This window comes from Conger conger, chromosome 8 (genome assembly GCF_963514075.1).
Source record: "Conger conger chromosome 8, fConCon1.1, whole genome shotgun sequence".
In the NCBI taxonomy this organism is placed as follows: domain Eukaryota; kingdom Metazoa; phylum Chordata; class Actinopteri; order Anguilliformes; family Congridae; genus Conger; species Conger conger.
Window position 1 is genome coordinate 20,233,211 of NC_083767.1, and position 24,610 is coordinate 20,257,820.

Consider the following 24,610-nt stretch of genomic DNA (forward strand, 5'->3'; position numbering starts at 1 on the left):
GCTCAATTTTGGCTATGACGTTTATGATACATAAAGTAAGCTGCATATTCTCCTTATTATGATAGGGGAATTGAAAGGCAACTCTCAGGGTCATGGGTCAAAAATACAAAGCTGCCAATCATCACTGTTGCATATTCAAAGTATTCTCCATTGAAATATACAGAATCATAGAGGAGGTGTACAGTATCATGAATAACTTATTTCAGAACTTACATTTTAATACTGTCCTGAAGTTGCCACCATTCTAACTCTTCAATTTAAATCTGAGAAGGAATTATACATTTGCCTTCCATTAACTTTATATAGGTGTAGCAATATAAAGCAAGATCTAACTAAATTTTCCAACTAAAAGGGTAGGATGATTTATCTGAACATGTGCATGAAATGAGTTCCTCATGCATTATGTCATTTTGCTTAAAATGTTTACTTTTCAGTCCAGCTGAATGTAAAAGTATTGGGTAATATTTTAATTTAGTTCCATAAATGGTCAGGGGCGTGTCTACTAAAATAATTACACACAAGTGCAATTATAACCTATACTATACACATAGCTTACATGCCTAATTTTAGCAGTGAGGTAGGGAGGGAAAGATGCCGCCTGAAGAGGCTAGTTTTCAGTATGCGCTTGAAAGTGATCAGAGATTCTGCTGTTCTCACGTCCACAGGAAGATCATTCCACCACCGTCGGGCCAGAACAGACAGCAGTCGTGACCAAGAACTGCAGGTGCGATGAGGGGGAGGCACCAGGCGTCCAGAAGTAGCGAAACGGAGGGGTCTGTATAGGGTCTGATTAGTGTTTGGATGTATGCAGGGGCTGATCCTTAAACTACTTGGTATGCAAGCACCAAATTTTTTTATTTGATGTGAGCCATAACAAGTAGCCGGTGGAGGTCAGTGAGCAGTACATTTATGTGGATGATAAAGTAGCACTTAAGAAATAATTTCATGATCATTTTAATTCATGTAAAATAACTGATGTATTGCAAAATGTTGAATCCTGTGTGTTTGTGTATACGCCTGTGCACGTGTGTGTGTGTTTATTTCATTGTTTTATTCAGGCATATAAATGGCTTTTAACATTCAGCTGCCAAGTGACAAATTATTTAAACATGACCACAGTTTCTGTTAATTTCCTTTATTTGCCATATTGAAGGACAGTAAAAATATGTACAACAAATTCACATCTACTCTTTCCCCAATTTGTAACAGTTCAGTTCATGTTCAGTTTTCTTGAATATTAAAAAATGCAATAAAGAAAAAACAGCATTATAATCAGTGCAAACAAATGTGACATTTTATTAAAGAATCTGATTGTGTGTTGTGTAAACGTATGTTTATTTGAGTACATGCCTGAAACATAAAAATGTACTTTGACACTTTCAAAACAAGGTCAAAACAAGTCTCTTTTTATGAATCAGTCTCAGTTAATTATTTTTTGGCAAATACTGCATTGGAAATAGTACCCGCTGACATCAAATATGATGCGTCACACCATTAAATCTTAGGGAAACAATGTTTTTCTGACTTGTATATGACATTTAGTCAAACAACAATAGGACTACTTTGCATTGAGTAACTAATTTTCACCACTGCTTTAATGTTCAGATGGGACGACCTCCAGGAGGATTTGCATGGACCTGCTTACTGAAGCTGTAATCAGACAGAAAACTGGGTTATTAGCTAATGCACACAAAATATATTTCCAGTGTGCTGAACAGTGAAATAAATCAATTATATATATGTGTATATATATATATAAATAATGTTTTTTGTATATATAGAGACATGGCCAAAAGTATTGGCACCCTTCCACTTTTTAGACATTCCACTTTTCACATTTAATAGAACAGAAACTTTGCTTTTGATTTAATATGTTATCTTAAATGATAAATGGCATGAACAAAAATATTGGGACCCATAAACTAATGCTTTGGAGCACAGTCAATAACTGCAATTAAGTGCTTTCCGTAGCTCTGAATGAGATTTCTACACTTCTCGTTTGGTAGTTTGGCCCACTCTTCTTGAGCAAACTGTTCCAGTTCTCTCAGGTTTGATGGGTCTCTTCTCCCGTGACTTTCAGCTCTTTCCACAGATGTTCAATATGATTGAGATCAGGACTTCAGAATGGTCCAATGCTTTCGGCTTATCCATTCTTGGGTGCTTCTTTGGGTTTGCTTCTGGTCATTATCCTGCTGGAGGGCCCATGGCCTGCGACTGACACAGCTTCCTGAGACTGGTTTGGGTTTCACTCCAAAATGCCTTGATAGTCTTCTGATTTCACTGTGCCCTGTACAGATTCAAGGCACCCAGTGCCAGAGGCAGCAAAGAAACCCTGAAAGATCATTGAGCCTCCCTCCATGTTTCATGGTAGGGATGGTGCTCTTTTCTTTGAAAGCTTTGAATATCGAGTTGGTGTGATTTACCAAACAGCTCTCATTTAGTTTTGTCTGTCCAAAGGTCATTCTCCCAGAAGGACTGTGGCTTGTCAACATGCATTTTGGAAAACTCTAGTATGGCTTTTTTGTGTTTCTCTCTTAGAAGTGGGGTCTTCCTGGGTCTTCTACCATATAGCTCATTTTCATTCAGACAGTGACAGATGGTGCAACTTTAAACTCTTGCACCTTTAGCTTGAAGGTCTCCTTGGATCGGTTTTGATTCCTGCTCCACCATTCAAACAATCTTCCATTTCAATCTTGTGTCAAATTTCCTCTTGCAGCCACGTCCAGGGATGTAAGCTACAGTGCCATAAACCTCACATTTCTTAATAATATTGTCATAAGAATATCAAGCCCTTCGGAGATTGTCTTGTAGCTTTTTCGTTGACCATTCTTGGCTATTACCTTCTTGCCATGTGGAGTGTGGCACACAGTGACACAGAACAGCAGAGTGAGTGCTTTTCTCCATTTAAACTGGCTGAAAGAGTGATTATGAGATTGAAGACACTAATTAAAATAAAATGGTCTGCTCGAGGCATCACTAAATCCAATTTTTAAAAATAACTTTTAAGGCAAGACAATTCTTTTCACATCTTTGTTGTTTTGTTCCACTGCAAACCAAAAACATTAATGTATGGAAAAGATCTCTAAATGTCAACACTTTTCAGGATGAATGGTCCATTATTTGATTCAAATGTAGGGGTACCAACACTTTTAGCCACGTCTATATATACAGTACAGACAGGTGACATTAAAGGGAAAAAATGAATAAATGAGTGGAGAAACATAACAAATGCAGATGCTTCCATACAGGTGTACTGCAAGATACAATTATGCAATTAACATCCCGTCCTGCTCTGTGGCATGTATGAAAATGCTGAACAGGCCCAGTTGACTTTGATTTTTGGAAAAGGTCTAAGTGACTTTGAAAGAGGGATCATTATGGACTGGACCACTACATAGAGAGATATTATCGTAGAGTTGCAGTGCATAAATCCATTTGAGAGTTCAGTGGTGCAAACACCTTAGACAGTGGTCTATATGAGTCATCAGAGGATTCATCCTTCACTTCTCAATAAGTGGGTGAGTGCATGTCTGGTGTACATCAAAAGAACAGTACAGACTTGAATGCTTGACCCCTACAGTCTGTTGGCTCGGATATGCTGTGGGGGGGATTTTCCTGGCATGGTTTGGGTACACTTTTCCCCAAAGAGGGAGAAGTCACTGCAAATTTGTCAAAACACCAAATAAGGGACAATCTTTTGGAAGAATGATGGTCCATCCCTCCAGTAGAGTTCTAGAGCCCTATCTATAAATTACTAAGACACTATAAATAACTAAAGTTGTTTTTTCCTTTAATTTGTCACCCGCCTGTATTGGCTGTAGTACTCTGACACTAGAATGCCAGGGTTTTTTTTACTAACTGACACCCAATGGCATCAGGCTTGACCACCATGACGGTATTAATTTCTGCAAACACAGCGACACCTGGTTTTGCTACTTAGAAATGTTTATCTTACCGCAGAGTTTCTGTAACCATTTTGGCTTTGCGTTGAACACAATGAAGATGTAGTAAGCTGGAATACCAGTCAAGAAGATGGCAAACCCAATCCCAGTGTTGAATGGGTCCGAATATAGAGAAAGGAACACCATGAAGAAGCAGGTGAAGGAAAACAGGACTGGCATGAACAGAGGAGCCTTGTGAAAAAGGAAAGGAAAAATTCCATTAAAACTCTAAAACACAACTTCTATTGACAAAAACACAGCTCTAATACCGCATGGAGCAAAACGTGATTGAGGACTACTGATGGACAGCACTTTCCTTGTATGACACACATAATCAAATAAAAATAAAACAAATGGCATGGCCCTGCAAAATGGTTTATAGTTTATCGTCTTTCTAATATGAAGGCTGGGATTCAATCAGCATGTGTCCTTAAGTGGAAATGATATAAGTATTATGCTGCATTCACATGGATCATGGTATACGGTAGATGGCAAAATATGATTTTTTTGGATGGTACGGAATTATTATTATTTTTACTTCCTATTAGGGACTCAATTACTTTTATCATACTTGAATAGATGCAAGTACTGAAAATATACTTTTATACAATTATGTATATCAAGGTAGGTAAATTAAATAAATCAAACCTGTAAATACCTTAAAGGGACGGGGCATTTTGGGGCGTGTGTAACGTAGGTAAATGAGCCCGGAAACTGCGATACCAATGTTGAGCCAGCGCACAAAGCTCAAAAAGTTCAACAGGCTGTAGATGTCTCCAAAGAACAGTATTATCATTGACAGTGGATGCTGTAAAGAGGAAACAGAAAACCCGGTTCAATTCAAATAACTTTTGTCATGACTTCTTTTTGCACAAGTTTATCAGAGGCTAAAATAATTATGGTTTATCCTATTTATAGTTTGCATGAATTCTGTAAAGCTTCCATTAGAGTCTCTAACAAGAGTCATGTTCTAGTGATAGCCAGGAACTAAATTTTTAATAAAAGTCCACAGCCCAAACAGCTAAAATGGGCAAGATGCTAGATGCAGTTTTATGATATTTTATGATATTTGGAGAGTATTGGTTTGGATAGAGCACATGCACCCAGTTGGCTGTTCCATGGTAGATATTTTTTATAAATGAAATTCTGTTCTGTTTCCACAAAACAAAAAAAAAAAAATCTTTTTAAAAGTATATTGATATGATGGGCTTTGTAGTTCAATTTAAGCTCATAATTACTACAGTGGACAAAAAAATTTGTCTATAATCATTTTGTAGTTGTAGTTGCCAATGGTTCATCAATGAGACAACTCCTGATTTTCCAACCTCCTATGAGAAAAAGTAACACCACTCAGAGTTCCTACTTGTAAACTTGGGGCAAATCCATCTACGCCATCCATCAAATCCATCTACGCCATCTACTGACATCACACAACAGTTGCAGCAACCATGCCGGTGTACTTCATAAATGGTAAACCATCAACTAAAAGGCAATGCAAAACATTTTTTCCTGCATGACCTTCAAATAAAAGTTATATAATGAAACCTGTTCTGCATGTAAAATGATGTCAAAATATGTTACCAATGGTATTAGTTAGCTGGTTAGGGCAAATTATCTCTGAAAGTGCACAAAAGTTATTTGTGAAAATATAGAAAATACAAAAAACATGTAAACATTCGGAAATATACCATTTACTGACTCGTTTAGCTACCAATGTACCTCGACAGGAGCACTGTTGATGAGTGGCATATTCTGTGGTTGGGTCAGTGCAGTATGCGGACAGTTCATGTGATTATACACTTGCCACATCAACACCACCAGTTTTTCATGGTCAGCCATGTTTATTTTCTGTTTACGGTTGAGGTCGGAAGTTGGAAATTTCAGCTGGGAAATTCTGCCCTGACTGCATGGAACGCAGCATTTGACCTAATGAGGTTCTACCTTATCACAGACATAGAACCCGCCCAGTTGTGCTTGCACCATTAAAATACAGAGACTGATCCAGGCATTAAGCAGCCCTTGTGTGTGTATTAGCTTGAACTGTCAAAAATGCTGAATTGTACAATTCACCAGTAAGAGATTGATCACTAAAATTTCCAGTCCTCAAATTGCACGTTCATTGTTAATGTATTATTGGAGTGTATACTGATGACATACAAAAAAAAAACATTACTATGGAAGTTAATTGAGGTTTCACTTGTTTTTGCTACTTGCCAGGACAAATACGGCGGGAAGCGGTGTATGTCGACGGATGTGGATCATGGAGAGGATGTCAGGAAGGTGACCTTCTCGTGAGGCCACGTAAAATAACCTAATGGAAAAGAGTTATTTAGGGAAGGAGGGAGGAATCAGACTCTGCACAGAGCTGTGAAATGCCCATTTGATCAAAACTAAGCTCAGTGAATAAAACTGTGAATAAAACACACACACACACACACACAGCAAGCAATAATTGAACCTAATTCATCCAGAATTACTCAGAATCCGTATATTTGTACAGAATTACAGATTCAAATGTTTAAATCCCTAATATCACAGTAGTATGAAGTATTGCAATATTATATCCAGGGAGGATGTTTGATTAGATTTATCAAGCATGTTTCAAGTAGACACTCTTATGAAGGAAGCATTGTCGTCTTGAAAGACAGAAGAGAATGCAGAATATGCTTTTAATGTGGGATGAGAAAAGTTACTTAAGGGTATGGGTGGACCCAATACAATGGAAGGGAAATGTACCCTCAGACCAGGGTTCAAATAGTATTTGTTTTTCATTAAAACACCTCTCTGTGGTCTATTGATCTTGCCTGGTGCATTTGAGCCCGTCAGGAGGAGCAGATGGGTATGGTTTATACGGTTTATACTTTTGGCACCATTTAATTTGTTCCGATACACCATGCAAGCTTACTCAAATGCAGAAGTCTTTGAATCCGAAACAAATACAAAATACAATTTGAACCCAGGTCTGTTTATTACATGTATACTATAATACTGATTAACAGTCTAGTGCTGTAGATGAAATTATGGAAGCGCACCTGGAAACTGCAAAGAGGCCACCGTTCATTGATCCAAGGCAGGATAAGGCCACGAATATTGGGACCACCCGTGAAAAGTTCCCCATTAATTTATCTGCAAAGGTCTGTCAGAAAAACGAAAATTAATTTCAGCTGAATGACCTCATACTCATTGTGCTTTGTGTCCTGAACTGTGACAATGACGTAACTGCATACAGCAGTTATTGTATACTCTCAGAAATAGAGGTACATTGCTAAAAAGGTAGAAATGCTTGTTGCTTGGAAAATGTATTAATTTGTCCCCAAAGAGAACATTACTGTACAGGGTATTTGATCCTTGAAGAAATATGAACCTCCACTGATACTTTATTTCTGAGAGTATAGATGGACTAAAGACAGTTTTTTTTTGTTTTTTTTTCGAGAACAGCTGCCATTACTATACTTTTTTCTTGAGTACAAATTCTTCTGAATTGCGCAAACATAAACAAGTAAATATTTGTTGCAATTTTTTCTTCTATATATTTTAATTAAATTGACAGAATAGGATTTGCTTTGATAAGTGTGAATGCCCAATCTTCTCACAACTTTATTCTGTTGTGTGATTCCCCATAGTGGCATGGATATACCATACCTTTTTTATTGAACCCTGTGGGGTAATTTGGCCTCTGCATTTGACCCATCCTAGTTATTAGGAGCAGTGGGCAGCCACAGTGCAGCGCCCGGGGAGCAATGTGGGGTTAAGGGCCTTGCTCAAGGGCCCAAAGGCTGTGCGGATCATTTTTATTGTGGCTAGACCGGGATTCGAACCACCGACGTTGTGGCTCCCAGTCACGTACCTTAACCACTACGCTACAAGCCGCCCGCACTGGAGCACTTCCGTGTTAAATTTTCGTATTAAAGCGCTTCGAATCTGGAGTGTCTTCCACCCCCTCCCCTTGGGTTTCCAGCCATTTTAATAGAAGAGAAAGTCAGAAGGGAAACTAAAAAGGCTTAAGCTCCCAACATTTGCCTGACACATTGGTATAGAATAGATGTCTACTGGCATGATTAAGCCATTTGATAAATACATTCACTGAGCACTTTATTTGGTAGACCTGTACACATTACATTACATAAATGGCATTTGGCAGACGCTCTTATCCAGAGCGACATACAACAAAGTTCAAAGTGCATACCCATAACCCGGGATAAGTGTGCTGAAAGACCTGAGAGAGAAGTACAATTTCAACAGCTAACAGTACAACGAAGACAAGGATTAGGGCCTATTTTATAATCTGATTTTTAAAATGTATTTATTTATACCACACCACGCAAATATATGAATAAGCAGCTTACCTAGCCAAACAAAACTAGCATAAGAATCCTATAGTAATAACAAAAGTAAAGACAACTGTTAAGTCTTACATGGAGGTAGGGAGGGGCAGCTTGAAGAGGTGTGTCTTCAGTTTGCGACCAGCTTGTTAACTCAAATATTTAATCAACCAATCACGTGGTATCAACTCAAGGCATGAAGCATGCAAGAGGTCAAGAGGTTACTTTGACCGTGCCAGACATGGTGGTTTCAAAATCTGAGAAATTGCTGATCTCTTGGGATTTTCAAACACAACAGTCTCTAGAGTTTACAGAGAATGGTGTGAAAAACAAAAAACATCTAATGAGCAGCAGTTCTGTGGGCAAAAACACCTTGTTAATGGGAGAGGTCAGAGGAGAAGGGCCAGACTAGTCAAAGCTGACAGGAAGGTGACAGTAATGCAAATAACCACACATTACAGCAGTGGTATGCAAAAGAGCATCACTGAACACACAACTTGTCAAACCTCTTAAGTGGATAGGCTACAGACCAGAAGACCACTAACTCTAAAAGATAAGTTGAATAAATACCTAATAAAGTGCTTACTGAGTGTATATCAACGTGTCAGTATTACCAGCATCTTTATTGTGACATACAAAATGTGGCAATATGACAGTTTCCAATAACTCTTGTGTAAAAAATGAAAATACCTAAATAAATGTGCAGATTTCTCAATGACCAATGATCACTGCATATTTATAGAACTTACCACAGCAACTGATTCTGAAGCAAGCAATTCCTCAGCTGTCATTACAGTGTAATAGGCCACATTAGTCAGCACATAGGCAATAGTGACAATCGCCATGGAGATGCAGATGGCCAGAGGAACAGTCCTGTTAATGAAAGTATGGAACACATCAGAACTGCATCTTTGCTAATGATTATTTGCTGTTTGCTTATTTTCCAGAACAGTCACAGAAATGGTCATGAATATAATCCGTATATGCTTCCTAGTGCTACTGTAAAGTAAAGTTCATGGTAACAGGACAAATAAATGTATACAAAGATCAGAAGCAGAAAAACTGGGATCGTGGGGAGTGGGCGCAGAAATGAAAGACCAATTCACCGTTATGTCATTGCAATTGTCTGATCAGTTAATAAATTCAGCAACTCATACTCCCATTGTTGCATTAAATCCTGGTGGCCATTCCATGCATGTTATTAGACATTTTCTTGAGGTTAAAGAGACCACAATCTGATGCATAGGCTCATACATACTGTACTTAAGGTTAATAATGTTTTTCAGTTTTAATTTGAATGACCATATTTTGGGTTTCAAAAAAAGCTAAATGGGGTGGATAGGCATTATGAGCATACTACTCAGCTATTTGTTTGGCTATACATGCTATGGAATGGGAAAAACAACCAGACATATGAAAGATGTGGAAATATCCAATATCCTGGATGGATATTGTCATTCCCCGGAAAGTTCCTGGTAAAAGTTTTAGCCTTGTGTTAAGTAATTAAGTTTCAATATTTGTCACTTCAAATATTAATATATACATATAAACTATTCAAGGCATCCACAAATGCATATTCATCTCAATTTAGTAGTTAGTCATTTTTATACATATATTAGACAGGATATGTGATTTTCCTTCACAGACACAGTTGTTCAGTAGAGATAAACCATGTGATAATCTAGTTCTTGATTGAGTAAGAAGGCATAATCTAAGAGGGAAAGATCATCAATGGCTCACATCCGAAAAAAAACCGATTTGAATAGAAAAATCAAAAACATGTAAAAAAAAACAAAGAGCGATAAGAAATTATTTATACAGGAATTGATACGATGTATCCCACTGGAATTCCATCTCACTGCCATGAGGCAATTTATTTGTGCTTGTGCAGCACATGCAGTTTACAAGATTTCCTGTGTTTCAGCACAACTTGCGGTAATGAATAAATAAAACTTAGTTGCAGTTCACATTAAAGAGGAACTACTGCCACTGTAACCCTGGACAACCCTGACCCATTCAACCCTGACATGGTCAAATAAGCCCTGTCACTACAGACATTTTTTGGCTATGCATATATACGGTGCAGTCCGTAAGTATTTGGACAGTAGTAAAATTTCTGCATGCTAACATATATCTAATTGTAGACTCACACACAACACACATGCAGTATGTGCGCTCATGATTAAGCAGTTATAAGTTTGATGAATAAAAACAGTATACTATATATCAACTTCTTATGTTGTGTTGTGTATAGTGTGGATTTTGTTGCTTCGTACATATTTAACTTTCATCAATTTTAGAAGAAGCAGGCCAAAAATATGAAGGCAACCTCCCATTAATGCAGATATAAAAAGGTCATGCTTTGTTTATGAATAAATAACAGTCACAGTTCAGGTAGAAAACTGTAACTGGCACAGACTAGAGAAATGTAAATAGCATCTGGTTTGTGTTAGCTTTTGCATGAACTTGTGCAAATATTTTCTCCTCCTGATATTTTGCTAACCTTTTGTTATTGTAATTTTGCCCGATTGATAAATCTCTGTTATTCTGTTCACCATTTAATACACTTCTCTCTTCCAAGTGAGGTCACAAGCTGCTTGGGCTGTATATATTGGGTTTGCACATCAATGCAAGCTAAAATAAATGTTTTTAAATGTAACTCAATTACTGTAAAATTAATCTTGAATTTATTTGTTTGTCAAAGTTACGATTTTATGCCTTGGCACGGAGTAGGCATTATTGTTAGTACATACCTTTTTGGATTGTCCACTTCTTCAATGACAAAATTCAAATAAAACCTGAAACGGAGAAAGTATGATGATCTCAGTTGATTCATGGATAAATCTGCAGTATGCTGGGTGCAAGGTGGTAGCCTTGATGCAGTAAAATACATGACAAATAACTGAAAAGAAGTGACACATTGTCCTTGACATGACTTGTAAGATTTTGCAATTGGATTCTGAAACTAATCAGTTTGAAGACAAAATGCAATAATGATAGGACAAAAAAAAATTGCGTTCAATTGTCTGCATTTCAGTGGCATTGATCATCACCATTGACAATGGTCGCTGCTTTCAGCTTCTTTAATTATATTTTTCTTTGGTCACACATTTGTACCTACCATCCAGCATAGGCATACATTCCAGAGTAAAAGGCAAGAGGAAGGCTTGTAATTTTAATATTTTCAACACTGAAGGCATTTTCAAAGTTCTGAGTTTCACCTGTATTGAAATAAGGAGGGAAATATATGTATTGTAGAACAAGCAATTAGCAGAACCATTACAATTCTTTGTCAGAGAAAAAAACTCAATATTATTTTGAATGACAACATTAAGGGTAAACTAGCTAGCCATAGAATTTAGAAGCCATCTTAGGTAAAAGCGAGTAATGCTTGGAAAATACATGCTCTTTATGTATAAAAGATATGACAGTGCATTCATTTGGCATTATTATAGCCAGGTTGTGGTTGTAGGTAGACAGCTAAGCTCATACTTAAACAATGAATAAATACTATGACTTTTTGCTGCATCATTTACCTTTGAAGAGCTGGAACATCCCAGGTACAATTATGAGGGAAATAGCTACTAGCTTGCTGATGGTCAGAAGGATCTGGAGCCGTGCTGTCCAGCTTACACTCAAGCTGTTCAGGGACATAATCGCAGCTGCAAACATGAGTCAGTCAGGATGATTAGTAAATATATAGTGTGCATACTGTACACGTGCATGTATGGAGACAAATACAATTCCCAAGTGCATGTGCAGATTGTTCAAAAGATTACAGGGAGTTTTTAAATCATCATTATACTGTGCATGTCCACAGGTGAGTAACCTAGAGATGACATTGAAACTCAGTATGACTTAATAACCCCTGAGATCAGACCTACTCATTAAATCACAGACCTGTGCTATTTCTTTCAGAGCTCCCAAAACCCCCTTTTGGGTTTCAGACCCACTCTCCGTCCGTAAGGGTACGCTCAAAAGTTACCACCTCAGTCAGCTACATTTACACCATCTCGTAAAAGTGACCTGTTTTTCTGATAATATGCTCACATGGGGCACAGATCAGATACGTACAATGAATGTGTAAACAGAAAAAAAGCAAATGGAATTGGATATTATCAGACCGGTTATGGCCCACATTCACATGTTAAAATAAATCCAATAGGAATTCTAAACACACACATTTCAATTTCATATCATTCAAAATTCAGTATTATTGTACTTTGTCACATTTGAATGATGTGTAATGTAACACACGACCACTCTCCGGTGAAATGTTAAAAGAAGTGAAATGGAGGCCAAAGGCTCTGGTCAGTGGACGAATACCAAGCTTGCGTACCTTTTAGGCTTGGGCAGAGTTGGTACAGGCCATAATACATGGGATGTTCATTGCAGAACTCTAAAAACTCCTTTAGAACTCATTTCGTTTTCATCAAATAAAACTCTAAACCCTGTCCCCCTAGACAACACTACAGCCAATGTTGATAGCCAGCCAGCACTGGCATGGTTGACATTCAATAGCAAACGATTGGATATGCCACACAACAGATCCATGCTTTAGCCAGCCAAGCCATCCAAAAGTCCCTGGTAATTTTATCCCAAGAGATAGGTCAACACTTGGTCAACACATGGTTCTGAATTACAGTTTGTCCTTCAGTCTGAAAATGACAGCATGTCTACATTTTATACCTCAGAATATTTTAATGAGTGTTTTCATCCAAAGGGATTGGCAAATGTAAAATGCAGTATCATTTACTGCTGATATCACTTTCAAGGTTAAGAACAGATCAGTATGAACAATTCAGTCAAGACTGAATATAAGTCAAGAGAGAATGATAAACTGTGCATAAATGAATAATTACTGACAAAGCATGTTCACATTATTTTGACATATTTTCTCTTCATTGAACATTACTAAATACTGTTGATTGCATAATAATTTAAGTATTTGCATAATAATTTAAAAGCTTTGGTCAACTGACCTTCCAGGAGCATAAGACAAAACCAGCTATTGATTACTTTTGTTTCTTTCAGTGGATAAACTTGAACAAATTTGTTTCTTACTTATTCCAATGGCTGTGATTAGTTTCACTGCAAGCTCGGGTACATCACATGGCATGAATATGGGTTCCAAAATGTAACGTCCAAACGCCAGGGATATGACTGCTGTTGCAGAAGGCCTGGACAAAAAAATGTTAGCATTCACTTTGTCTCTTTGGCTTGGCTCACTTTGACACAACAGTCTATATTTTAATTCCTGATCTAAAACAATTAAACAAAAAAATGTTTTAGAAAAATATCCATTACAAAGTTAACTCATTCGGCACATTACATTATTATACAAAGTGCAAGCCAAAATGCAGTTTTATAGTTACTTTTAAAATCTATTTAGATGGGGTTGCTTACCTTATTGCCATCACCTCTGCCCACACACTCATAAATGCCATTTGTGGACCAAAGGCTTCACGGATATAGGTGTAGTGACCACCAGATTTCTTAATAGATGTCCCAAGTTCTGCATAAGACAAGGCCCCTATAAAACAAATGAGAAGTAAACATTGCTTGTATATTAACAAAATCAAGAAATACTATTGCAGATTTATTTGTGTTTGTAACACTGTAACACCAATGAAATGAAATTAAATGAGTGATGTGATTGCAAAAGGATTATCAGGAAAGAATTGGTGCTACAGAAATGTGAACTTCAGATTTTAATTTACTGAGAGCTATCAACTGTAGTAATGTAAACTACTTCTTTCTTGGTCGACCATCACCTGAGCGAACAAGCTTCATGTCCTCCAGTTGGATACCAACACAGCCGGTTTCAGTGTTAATTCTGATTGTCCTGACCTTTATCTTTGCAACTGGACTGGAGCTTTGGTTGAATGCAAACGAGCAGACTCAGAGGCAGTGGACATTTCTAAGACTGTGAGGATGGACTGACAATCTCTGTGAGCACTACAGTGAGCAGTGATGGAAGTGCATTCCCCATCAATGGCTCGAGAGCTCAGCTACTAGTGCTTCAGAGCAGAGACAGTGGAAGCACTGGACAGGACTCCGGCTACAAGGGAAGCTCACCTGCCTCCTTCAGCAGTGGATAATTCTTTATCGTATTCTGTATTTATTTAAATTCAGCGATTGATGAATTTCACTGTAAAAGCACATCTGTGCTTACCAGCAAAGTGTTACCAGCAAAACTCAATTGATCTATTTGGTATTTGAATAGCTATGAACTCTACATCATAGTCATCAACAGGTGGTTGAAACAATATCTCGTATTAAATGGTTGTTACTTCTATAGGATTGTTCATAGCCAGGCATGAATTGTTCATATTATGTCGAAAGACGCATCATTCATTATCCATCTGTTGTGTTACATAACACATCATTTACGCACTTAATCAAAATAAGCTCAACTAAAAAAAGTGTGACAGTGCTCCTTTAAGCTGTGAACTGGGTCATCCAGCTATGAGATGCATGATGACATTATAAAAAGGAATTTAGAGCAAAAGTTACAACACTGTGTACTTCACGTTTTTAAGAGGGAATTAACTACTTATCCCATAAAGAATTGTGTCATCAAATCGCTTTCCACTCACTTCCAAGTCTGAGCCATTTGCAATCGTGTACATTGTATGCTAATTACATTTTCTCTTCAGTGCTTTCTTTGAATGTGCACTGTACTTTGTAGTGTTTTATATTATATACTTTTATACTGTAGTTCTTAACGTTCAGTTATGTTGATTGTTTACTAGCAAAGCTACACAACCATTGCATTTAAACTTTAAAGCTAACCTTTGCAAGCTTCATTGCCTTGTAACGTTGTTTAGCTTGATTTCCAACAAGCGCTATGTTTACAAATGTCACATGAATGCTTATGAATTCTAACTAGCTAAGTTTCAAATAGGCATTGTATTGGCCAATGAGTTTTTTCCCATAAGGTTAAGTAATTGCGTTGTTTATCTCTAAGTCACTGCATGTAATAAGCAGTGTCCATCGTCTTGCATAGGCTATGCAGTAAGCACAGTGACTTCATTATTTGCTAGCTGACATAACTCATCCGCCATTCCCAAAAGACTGCTGCGTCTGCGTCCTGCCCTGTGCCCCCCCCCCCTTCAAATTTGAACAGAAATATATATATATATATATATTTTTATTTTTTGCTTTTTTTTTTTATTTTTTTTTTTTAATAAAATCTAGGAGCTATGTTATTGAGCTAGCTAGTTTGCTAATATGTCGCTATTAGTTCTAAAGCCACTGCCTGCCAACAATACAAGCTCATGGTAAGTCTACCTTTTACGGTTAATACATAATCATACCCAGAGCAAATTCACAATGGCATCTATGAATGCCATTTTCACTTCCGGAACCAGACATTTCAGCTCTGTTTAAACCGTGGATAGAACAGGATAACATCAGTGTCGTCAACATATTGTTTATGGGGCCCAGTGACATACTGTACAGCATCTTACAGGGACCTGAATTCCCTGAAACCTCCTTGAGCTGTAATATCTTTCAAGCAGGAAAACAATGCTTTTCCTTTTCCTAACTCAACTAGCTGACATGTTTCTAAAGGGAACAAGGACGTAACTTAGTTTAAGCTCATATGTCCACTAAACAAGACTGAACTGGAATTTTCGCCCCCGAGAATAAGGCTAAAGAATTTTTGATCTGTTAGTTTTGGCATTAAAGCTCAGTCCGTTCAGGCTCGCCCCTGCTATCTCATCGGCATCAGTCTAGCCGTAAGGGTCGAGACCACCCCCAGATTAATCTCAAAACCCAGATAGGATGGAACACGAGGGGGGCCCTCATGCCACGACAAATCTGAAATCGAATCAAAACAATCTCGGACTTTGTGAGGCCATTGACTGGCAGTCGTGGCAGGGTCTTGCGGACAACAGCGTCTCTGCCAGTTTAAGCAAGCAGCCTGTCAGCAGAATTTCAATTTGGGTCAATTTAGAGGTAGGCTAAACCAAAGCAAAGAGCATCGCTTCTTTCTCCCCACCTGCCGAGCGGTTGAAAGGACAGAAGCCCGGGCTCTGTAGTGCTGCGGCCTGTCGTCTGTGGAGAATGTTGCGACACGTCTGTGTTGTTTTTTTCTTCCGCAAAGTGGGGACGCATTGTGAGGTTGCACCCTGGAGCTTGGCTTGCTCACGCAATATAATAACCTGCCTTCTGACGGTGGGCACAGCAGGGAAAAGAGCTGTGCAGATCCACTTCACCTTTTTTCCCCCGGATGACTCCCTGTTGAGATTTTCATGCACTTGATTGTCAGAGCCCTTATCCTCACTATGAAAGAGAAGCTCTGTGGTGAGGCAATAGGAAACAAGCTGTGCATCACTTTGTGAAAACTTTAAAGTGCCTAGTATGGTTCTTTGTGACAGAAAAACCCTGAAAATGGTTTTGTTGAAGGCGTCAAGCATTTCTAAATATACCTGCATAAGAGCAACTTGACTTGCTGTGTAATCGGTGTGCCTAACTAGTGCCTTAGTCCTGAAGACTGAATTCCAATATGATGACAACAATAATTCTGTTTTTTTTTTTTTTTACATGATATAGATTTTTCTGCTATCATGAATTTCACAAAAGAACAAATATCAGGCTGATTGGGTACATTTAAGGTTTGCATTGAGCTAGAAATGAGTGCCAAGCCTGACTAAGCCCAACTGCTTGAGCACTAAGTTTAGTTATTGAGCCCTAAGATAAGATAAGTAAAGAGGGTGGAGTTTGAGGGGGTTAGAATGAGAAGCACATTCACACTGATCTACATATGTTATCCACAAGCATTTTTCTTTTAGAAAATGTGGAATATCAAGTGTACTCCATCAAGGACTGTTGAAAACTTGCATTTAATAAAGTTTTATTTATTTTTGGGTTGCTTTTCTTGAGGATACAGTATATTCATAATTAGAGTTCTGAATGTGCATTGTGATTGGCTGAAAGACATTCAAAGGAGTGACATTATCACATGATAAATCACTCCTAACTTGACAAAACCAAACCGCTTTGTTTACGTTCCTAGCAAGACTTTCAACCTAGCAACACAGAAGTGTTCTGTTAAAACGGCATAATAAAAGTTTGGAAGTATCTTTCTTTAATTTTCCTTTTTTAAATATATAAACATGTTGTTTTAAAAAGTTGTATAATTGTGATAAGACATTGTCACAGCTGTGCTGCGTTCGCAGGCACAAGGCTGAAGGCCTTCTCATGTATTATTGCATAAATACAAAATTTTCTTTAGCTTTTGATACATTTGGAATCACAACAATGTCCTCATATATGTTTGGCTAATGACTACAGGCATGCCCCCCCCCCAGAGCTTTTTTTCTTTGGGTGATACATTATGCACATCCTTAACCATTCTTTGCCCCAGTCTCATCTGGTGCACAAGCTTATCTCCGATACTGGGAGGTTCTTCCTTGCACACCCTGCAGAATGAAAACACACTACATAATGGAAATTTGCTCATTTGAAATCACATATCCACAAGTTGACAAATATACTGGCACTAGAAAAAAAAATTATAATAACTACATTGCGCTGCATGCATATTAAAAGATATTTACTGAAACTGTTGACATTAAAGCACTTGTAAAACTAAAAAAGTTTATCTGCAAGCTGAACATTTTTAAAAGCATAAGCATTTATGCTAAAATTACAGGAAATGAAACTTCCTGCTGATAAGTGTGTCTGTATGTTTGATTGTTTTCATAATACTGTATATGCAATTATCATCCATAAGCACGCTGGCCACTAAGTTTGGACTGTCCATGCTTGCAATGATGCATCAATGAGCATTCCAATAGGTTCCTACTAATGACACCGTTCCATTCCTATTTTCAGGAATTGTAACCATGATTGCACCAGCAAATGCAGCACCTTACCATTCATTACACTTGAATAGTACTCTGTAGTCCACTGATGTTACAATAACAAAATATGTAAAAAGCTCTCATGGATGGATCTTATTTTTATAATATATTTTTTAAATTATTATTTAATGAGCTTTTTTATTATTGCTGGTAATGAGGACCTCATGTTATTTTCTAGCTATTTCATACCAGGGGACAAACAGTGTCTTTCCTGCCAAGTGTGACAGTGCCAGACCACTGGCTTTGAGTGATCATGGTGCTATTGCCCTAAGGGAGGTGGCTTACCATGCAGGACACTTGATACATTTACATTTTAGTCATTTAGATTTTAATCCGAAGTCACTTACAAGTGCATATAGTCCTCAACAAGTGAAAAGCATTAGATCCATGAAGAGCAAAACATGCATGTAGAGCAGTTATGTTTTTTAAAAATATAGGGTAGAAAAGGGATATGGGGGGGGGGGGGGGGGAGCACGAGGGAGGACTAAGATACTGTCTGCATCGAAATATAGGGGGATGGAATCTACTGATGTGACAGTGGTAGGCAGGTTAAACCACCACTGGGGAACCAGAACAGAGAACAGCCGTGAACCTGCAGCTCGACCACCTGGTGCTTGTAATGAGGGGACCACAAGGCGACCAGAGCTGGCACACCGGAGTGGTCTTGCTGGGGTGGAAGGAGCAAACAAGGACACAATATTGAACCTTTCAACTACTCTTTTAGCCCCTTCCATAGTGCCCCCTTTTTTGGACATGAGCCTGATCATGACATACCCAAAATAAAATAGTTACTATTATGAACCCTTTAGGCTGCAGCCATAATCCTTGTCATCTAAAAGGCAACCCAAGTTTGTTTTTATAAGATTTACACTAAATATATATTTTAAATTGAGTACAGTAACAGACATTCAAACACAGTGGAAGTTCTTTTTTCTCTCCTTTTTCCCTTTTTTAGCTGATACAGATGCTTGTGGCTGTGCCTATCTAGTTTACTAATCCGTTGATTAAGGTCCATCGATTGAAGTTGTTGTCAAATACCCCATCCCATCAACATGTCAAACACATCCCACAAATTGACATGCCACACTTGTGAGGTGACCTTGTGAGGTACGCAGCGTACTTGGCGTGGCTACTGAATCTTGCCATTTTCCAAAGTCAAGCAAGGGGTGCACAGATCAAGGTGTGTGCCGCAGGTGGGAAATGCGCAGGGGGTGGGAAACGCACAGGTTTATGCTCATTATATTACCTGAGGGAGTGATGCACCCTGATTCATTCATATCAACTCAAATTAACTATTTTTATTACCATTGATAACCATGCATATTACATAGGTTGGATTGGCAATTTCTGCTGTCTCTATGAATACAATGGAAGACAAGGATAAGGCAGATGTTTCGCCCTAAACATTATTTTGTGGCAGCGCTAGCAGATTCATGTGGCTCACTGTTTAAATCTAGAACCTGTGTGCTTAACCTTTATTGTTTAACTGAGGTTTTCCGGAATTAGTGTAATACGGCTCCAATTGCCCACCTTCTTTTCGGGGGTGGTATCACATTAGTCATGAATTGTTAAACATTTCTTACTTTGCATTACTATGTGACACAACTGAATGGCTCTTTGTCAAACATGCCTGAATAGCTGGCCTTTCGCTCCATAATGGGGGGTGGTAATCTAGTGGCTAAGGTACATGTCTGGGACCTGGAAGGTTGGTTATTCAAGCCCTGTTGTAGCCACAATGAGATTTGTACAGCTGTTGGGCCAGTAACCACACATTGTTCCCCCTGCGCAAATGCAGGAGACAAATGGATGGGTCAAATGCATCTTCTTATACTTTACTGGTGTAATGAATTTTCTTATTTGATTCTTATTTGACAATGCGTGTTACCATGAAGACAATCACGAGATTAAAAATCACATTTTATTTTTAATCTTTATTAGAATTAGACCAATTTCTGAATTAAGTGCTTACTAGGAGTCTGTCTCGGTCTCTCACACCCCAGCAGACAGCCTGTGACATTAATGACTCTGCTTCTCCGAGAAGGGGGCAGCTAGCACATTCTGGTCTTACAGCAAGGTCAACAAGGGGTAAACCGAAGACAAAATACTGATAAATCTTAGTGGCCAACGTCATTTCTTTTTGTTTTGGTAAAGCTATAAGGGGGGGGTAGAGCGGAGAGCCAGGAGCGACCAGAGGAAGAACCCTACTGAGCGAACGCGCTAGGGTTCGCCCCTGAATGCTGGGCTTGGTTTACAGGGATATTCAGGAACAGAAAACAATATCTACTCCCAGAAGAAAGGGAGGAACAAAAACTAACCCGAAGGCGAATCTTAATAAGGAAACAGAAAACAAGCCCAAAAACGGCTGAAGAAAAATAAAACAACCCTCACAAAACAGGGCGAATAATCGAATCACTATTTGTGCTTAAAGGCGAGCACAGATACAAATAAACGGGGAGTTCAGGAATAAAAGTACAACCTAGCAAAAAACCGCTAGGCATGAAACAAAAAACCCATGAGGCGCAGCCTCAAAACACAAACTAAAATACATATACCGGGGACAACGTCCCTCTACCACCGGCTCACACAAGCCCAAAACAAAAATGAAAACCCTTAGGGAAGGAGTCGGTGAGCCCAACAACTAAACTGAGCGCCTTCCTTATCTTTGTTCTTTTTTTAATCTTTTAATTGTATGGCTTAGACACACACACACCTGCACAGTACCTGACTCGTATAAAGTCTACCTTGTACCTTTGTGCTAGGGCGAACGGTAACACAGAAGCACTGAAGGCCAGCCAGAACTGGCCTTAAATACTCTGCTGGGAGGCAATTCCCCTGGTGCAAACGAGGAACAGGTGTTACCAATGATCCTAGGCCCTCTGGCGATCACCACGGGTATTACCTCCCACCATGACAAAAGCCTCCCCTTCCGAGTCATTGTACTGAAAAGTCTTATTCTGATTCAAATCAGAGAGCTGGTAAGCTCTCACTTTGTTATTTCTTTGCAAATAAATAAAGTTAAACTCAAGTATATCGTTGTTTTACTGTGGATCTGTTCCATCAGACGGTGCTCACCTGTGATATGTAAAAAGGGCAATTTCCCTAACACTGGGGACTAAGTCGCTTTGAATTGAAAATATTACCATTTTATTTTGCATTGTTTTGTCCCAAATATTTTAATTAGGAGGCTATTCTAACATAATAAAAACTGCAATGTAATAAAACCACAAGATGGCAATTGTTAAGACTCTCGGCAAGAACAGCAGTTTAGATGCTTATCAGCCTCTTATTTGTAACTCCAGCCTCCCCCTAGCCATGCTCATCACTTCACCACAGACTCAGACAATAAAAGGCATATTCTAACAATCCTTGATACCACTTCCCTGCATCAAAAAATCATGTTCCAATATAAGAACAAAAATGTACAATGTTGCATGAATAAACGCATAGTTTTTTTGTTAGCTCATTGTATATGTCTGGCTGACATATTTCAGTTTTTTGTAGAAATATACGTAAGTTTGTTTTGCAAATAGATATGAAGCTATGCAGATGTTTTGTATTTGGAGAGACTGTCGATATATTTACCACAAGTTGACATCAAGTTTGTGCACAAATATAAAGTAGTTCTGGGTTGGTCCTTGACATAGAAATTGAGATATTCAGTGTTAAACTATAAAAATGACATTTTGTAATTATTTTGTATTTTAGTGTATCTTTTTTGTACATTGTATGTACATGCTCTGACATAAATTTGTTCGGTCTCAAATAACTGAATGGTACAAGCCTTTTTAATTTAAGTCTCCAACCATGTGTATGCAGTACATAGTTATATATAGAAATATTGACACTTATGGAACTAGTACAAAATAGGTGGAAATTGCCCTCTAGGGAGGCAAAGTGGAAAGGATTAACTAACTTATAGTTCACTTGTGTGAATTGTACCTCATCCGACCTGTTCTGTAGTTGTTCTAATGACCTTCGGTATGTCACTATGGATAAAATCATCTGCTAAATAAATGTAATGCAATCTAAAAACATATGAACCATTTGTAAATTCATTTTTTGTGGGCTACTGCAGTAACTTAATGCTTGCTTGGTATGTCTTTCTACACATTTCCTCTGCAAAAAAAACACTGACAACTAATTTCCTACCAAATTATGTACTGAATAAATCTTAAATAATGCTCCCCCATGCTGCTGCGATAACTGCACGTTGAAATAATTGCCATTTTTCAGAAATTATGAAAACACCCCTAAGTGCCCTATAAGTACTCTCAGAACTAATCAGCTTCTTTATCATCGTTTGCCTAAGTGAGGCCCAACTCTCTGCAGAGCTCTTCATATGAATTGCAAATGATGCAAATGTTTCCAGTAGCACCACAATCAAGACTGCTGCATGTTATCACAAGGCAAACAGAACAGGGCCAACTACCAGTAATACACAGGGAGGGATTTATTTGTTTGGAAAATAAAATTGAAATTTAGTTGAGTAATCCCACTGCCAGTATTGGTCAGTCTGGCTGCCAAGACAAAGTGAGCCATTTCGCTTCCTTATTAAAAAAAGTAAATGCTGTAAATGACCACTGAAATGTAAATTTAAAAGGCTAAAAGGTAGTTAAAGCAACCCATCATAGAACTGTGTTTTGTCTATGAACTCCACTGTGATGCTGGAAATGTATCAGTTAATTACAGCAGTGGTCATAGTATAAAATGTTATGAAGCATGTAATAATGGTTCTAACTTTCAGCATCATTCATATACTGTAGCACATGACAAGTGGGCATTGTGGACTGTATTAGTGAGAGTCTATGAACATACCTGTTCTACAATCAGGACCACTGATGCCTCTATAAAATGCAGGCATTCAATTAGCATTCCTATCCACAGTGACTTACCCGATTTTGCATAGGATCCATTTAATAATGTAGCTCTGAGGCAGGTTAAGTATCTTACTCAAGGGAATGTCGGCAGTGATCTATCGGGGAACTGAACTGACCACTTTTCGGTTACAAGCCCATTTCCATACCATTGCAATACACTGCCCCGTACATGCAATGCAAGCAAAATAACTAGCAATAATGATTTTTATTTTTAGAAAATTCCAAAGTGAGAATGCACAATATGAACATTTCCTTATATGGAAGCACGGAAGCATCATTCAGTGTTCTCCCTTTAAACTTGTAGCTATATTAAAAAAAATGTACTTAGTGTTTAGGGTAGAATTTAATGGTACAGACAAAGAGAGTAGAAAGAGGTCCATGAAAGCGATTATGGTCTACAGCCCCAGCAAAAATCAAAGCATGTGTTTCAGACCCTGCTCAAAGGGGGGAAATGTCAATTTAAACAGTGTTGCTCCGCTCATGATTTTGGGTACTCTGCAGAACCCGGTTTCACACTGAGGCTGATTACACAAAGTACATTGAACAGCTTTACTCTTACCAAACAGGGAAAGGACTCCGCAGACAGACCAAATGACCAGGGACATTCCCACACTGCCTGAGTGCTTCAGAATTCCTTTTGGTGATATGAAAATCCCGGCTCCGATAATGGTCCCGATAATGATTGAGATTCCTCGTAACAGGGTGACTTTCTTCTTCAGCTCCACTTTCTCCTGGGGAGCCAGGCCATTCAGATTCTTGTTTGGGATGTGCCCATCAGACCCGTTTTCGGAAGAGCCCTTGCCTTTAACGGAGGCATCAGTAGTAGCAGCAGACCTGTGGGACATGTTTGCACATGTGTGACCAAACTTTCCTTGAGTAGCTGCTGGCTTGCACGCTTTCTGTCACCCCTCAGACTGCTGTGTGAAGAGGTTTTGTCCCTAGAGCTTACTATAAAATGTACTTATTGCCAATTAAATACCTGCTCTCCATGCTGCATCTCTCTCTCTCTCTCTCTCTCTCTCTCTCTTTATCACTCTCTCTCTTTCTCCCTCAACCACATGAGTATGCACAGTCCTCCTCTTTGTGGCCACAACAATGAATGACAGCCCTCTGCATATGAACTCAGAGTGATGATGCAACTTTGGGAAGTTTGCATAAGCCATGTGCACTGTGGCCATAGTGCACGGTGTACCTTTTTGACACAGGGCATTACATATTATTCAAATGTCCTTCTTTGACTTACAAGCTCCCATGGTAATATAAAACAAAAAAGTTAAAGCAAAATTAATTACCACTATAAGGAGGGCAAAAACAGTTGGCTAACTATATTAAAAAGTTCATTTACATACATTTGACGTTGTTATCACCATATACACTATTGTTTTGTAAGTTTCGTATGGTTTCATTACAGCAAAATGTAACCCAAATGAAGGCCCATTCAACTCTTGGCATTCGGAGGGTAATGCTACATCACCATAGCAATGAATGCTATAGCTCATTTGAATTCCGAGTTTTGGCGCACAGAAAGTTCCTGGCATGCAGACTGTTTTTGGCAGGACAGCATGTTTTTTTTAAGTCTTGATAGATCTTACAAGCCA

The 24,610-nt window shown here is 38.4% G+C and overlaps 1 protein-coding gene across 1 annotated transcript; it reads right to left on the minus strand.

The window, feature by feature from the left end:
- Positions 1-1,119: 1,119 nt before the first annotated feature.
- slc7a11 (solute carrier family 7 member 11) lies at positions 1,120-24,056 on the minus strand. Its single transcript, XM_061251582.1, has 12 exons — positions 23,572-24,056; positions 13,670-13,796; positions 13,328-13,443; positions 11,800-11,925; positions 11,385-11,484; positions 11,017-11,061; positions 9,013-9,136; positions 6,974-7,077; positions 6,156-6,252; positions 4,600-4,749; positions 3,956-4,133; positions 1,120-1,650 (listed from the first exon to the last, which is right to left on the minus strand). Exons 1-12 carry the CDS (start codon positions 23,855-23,857, stop codon positions 1,595-1,597), a joined length of 1,509 nt encoding a protein of 502 aa, XP_061107566.1. The 5' UTR covers positions 23,858-24,056; the 3' UTR covers positions 1,120-1,594.
- Positions 24,057-24,610: the final 554 nt, after the last annotated feature.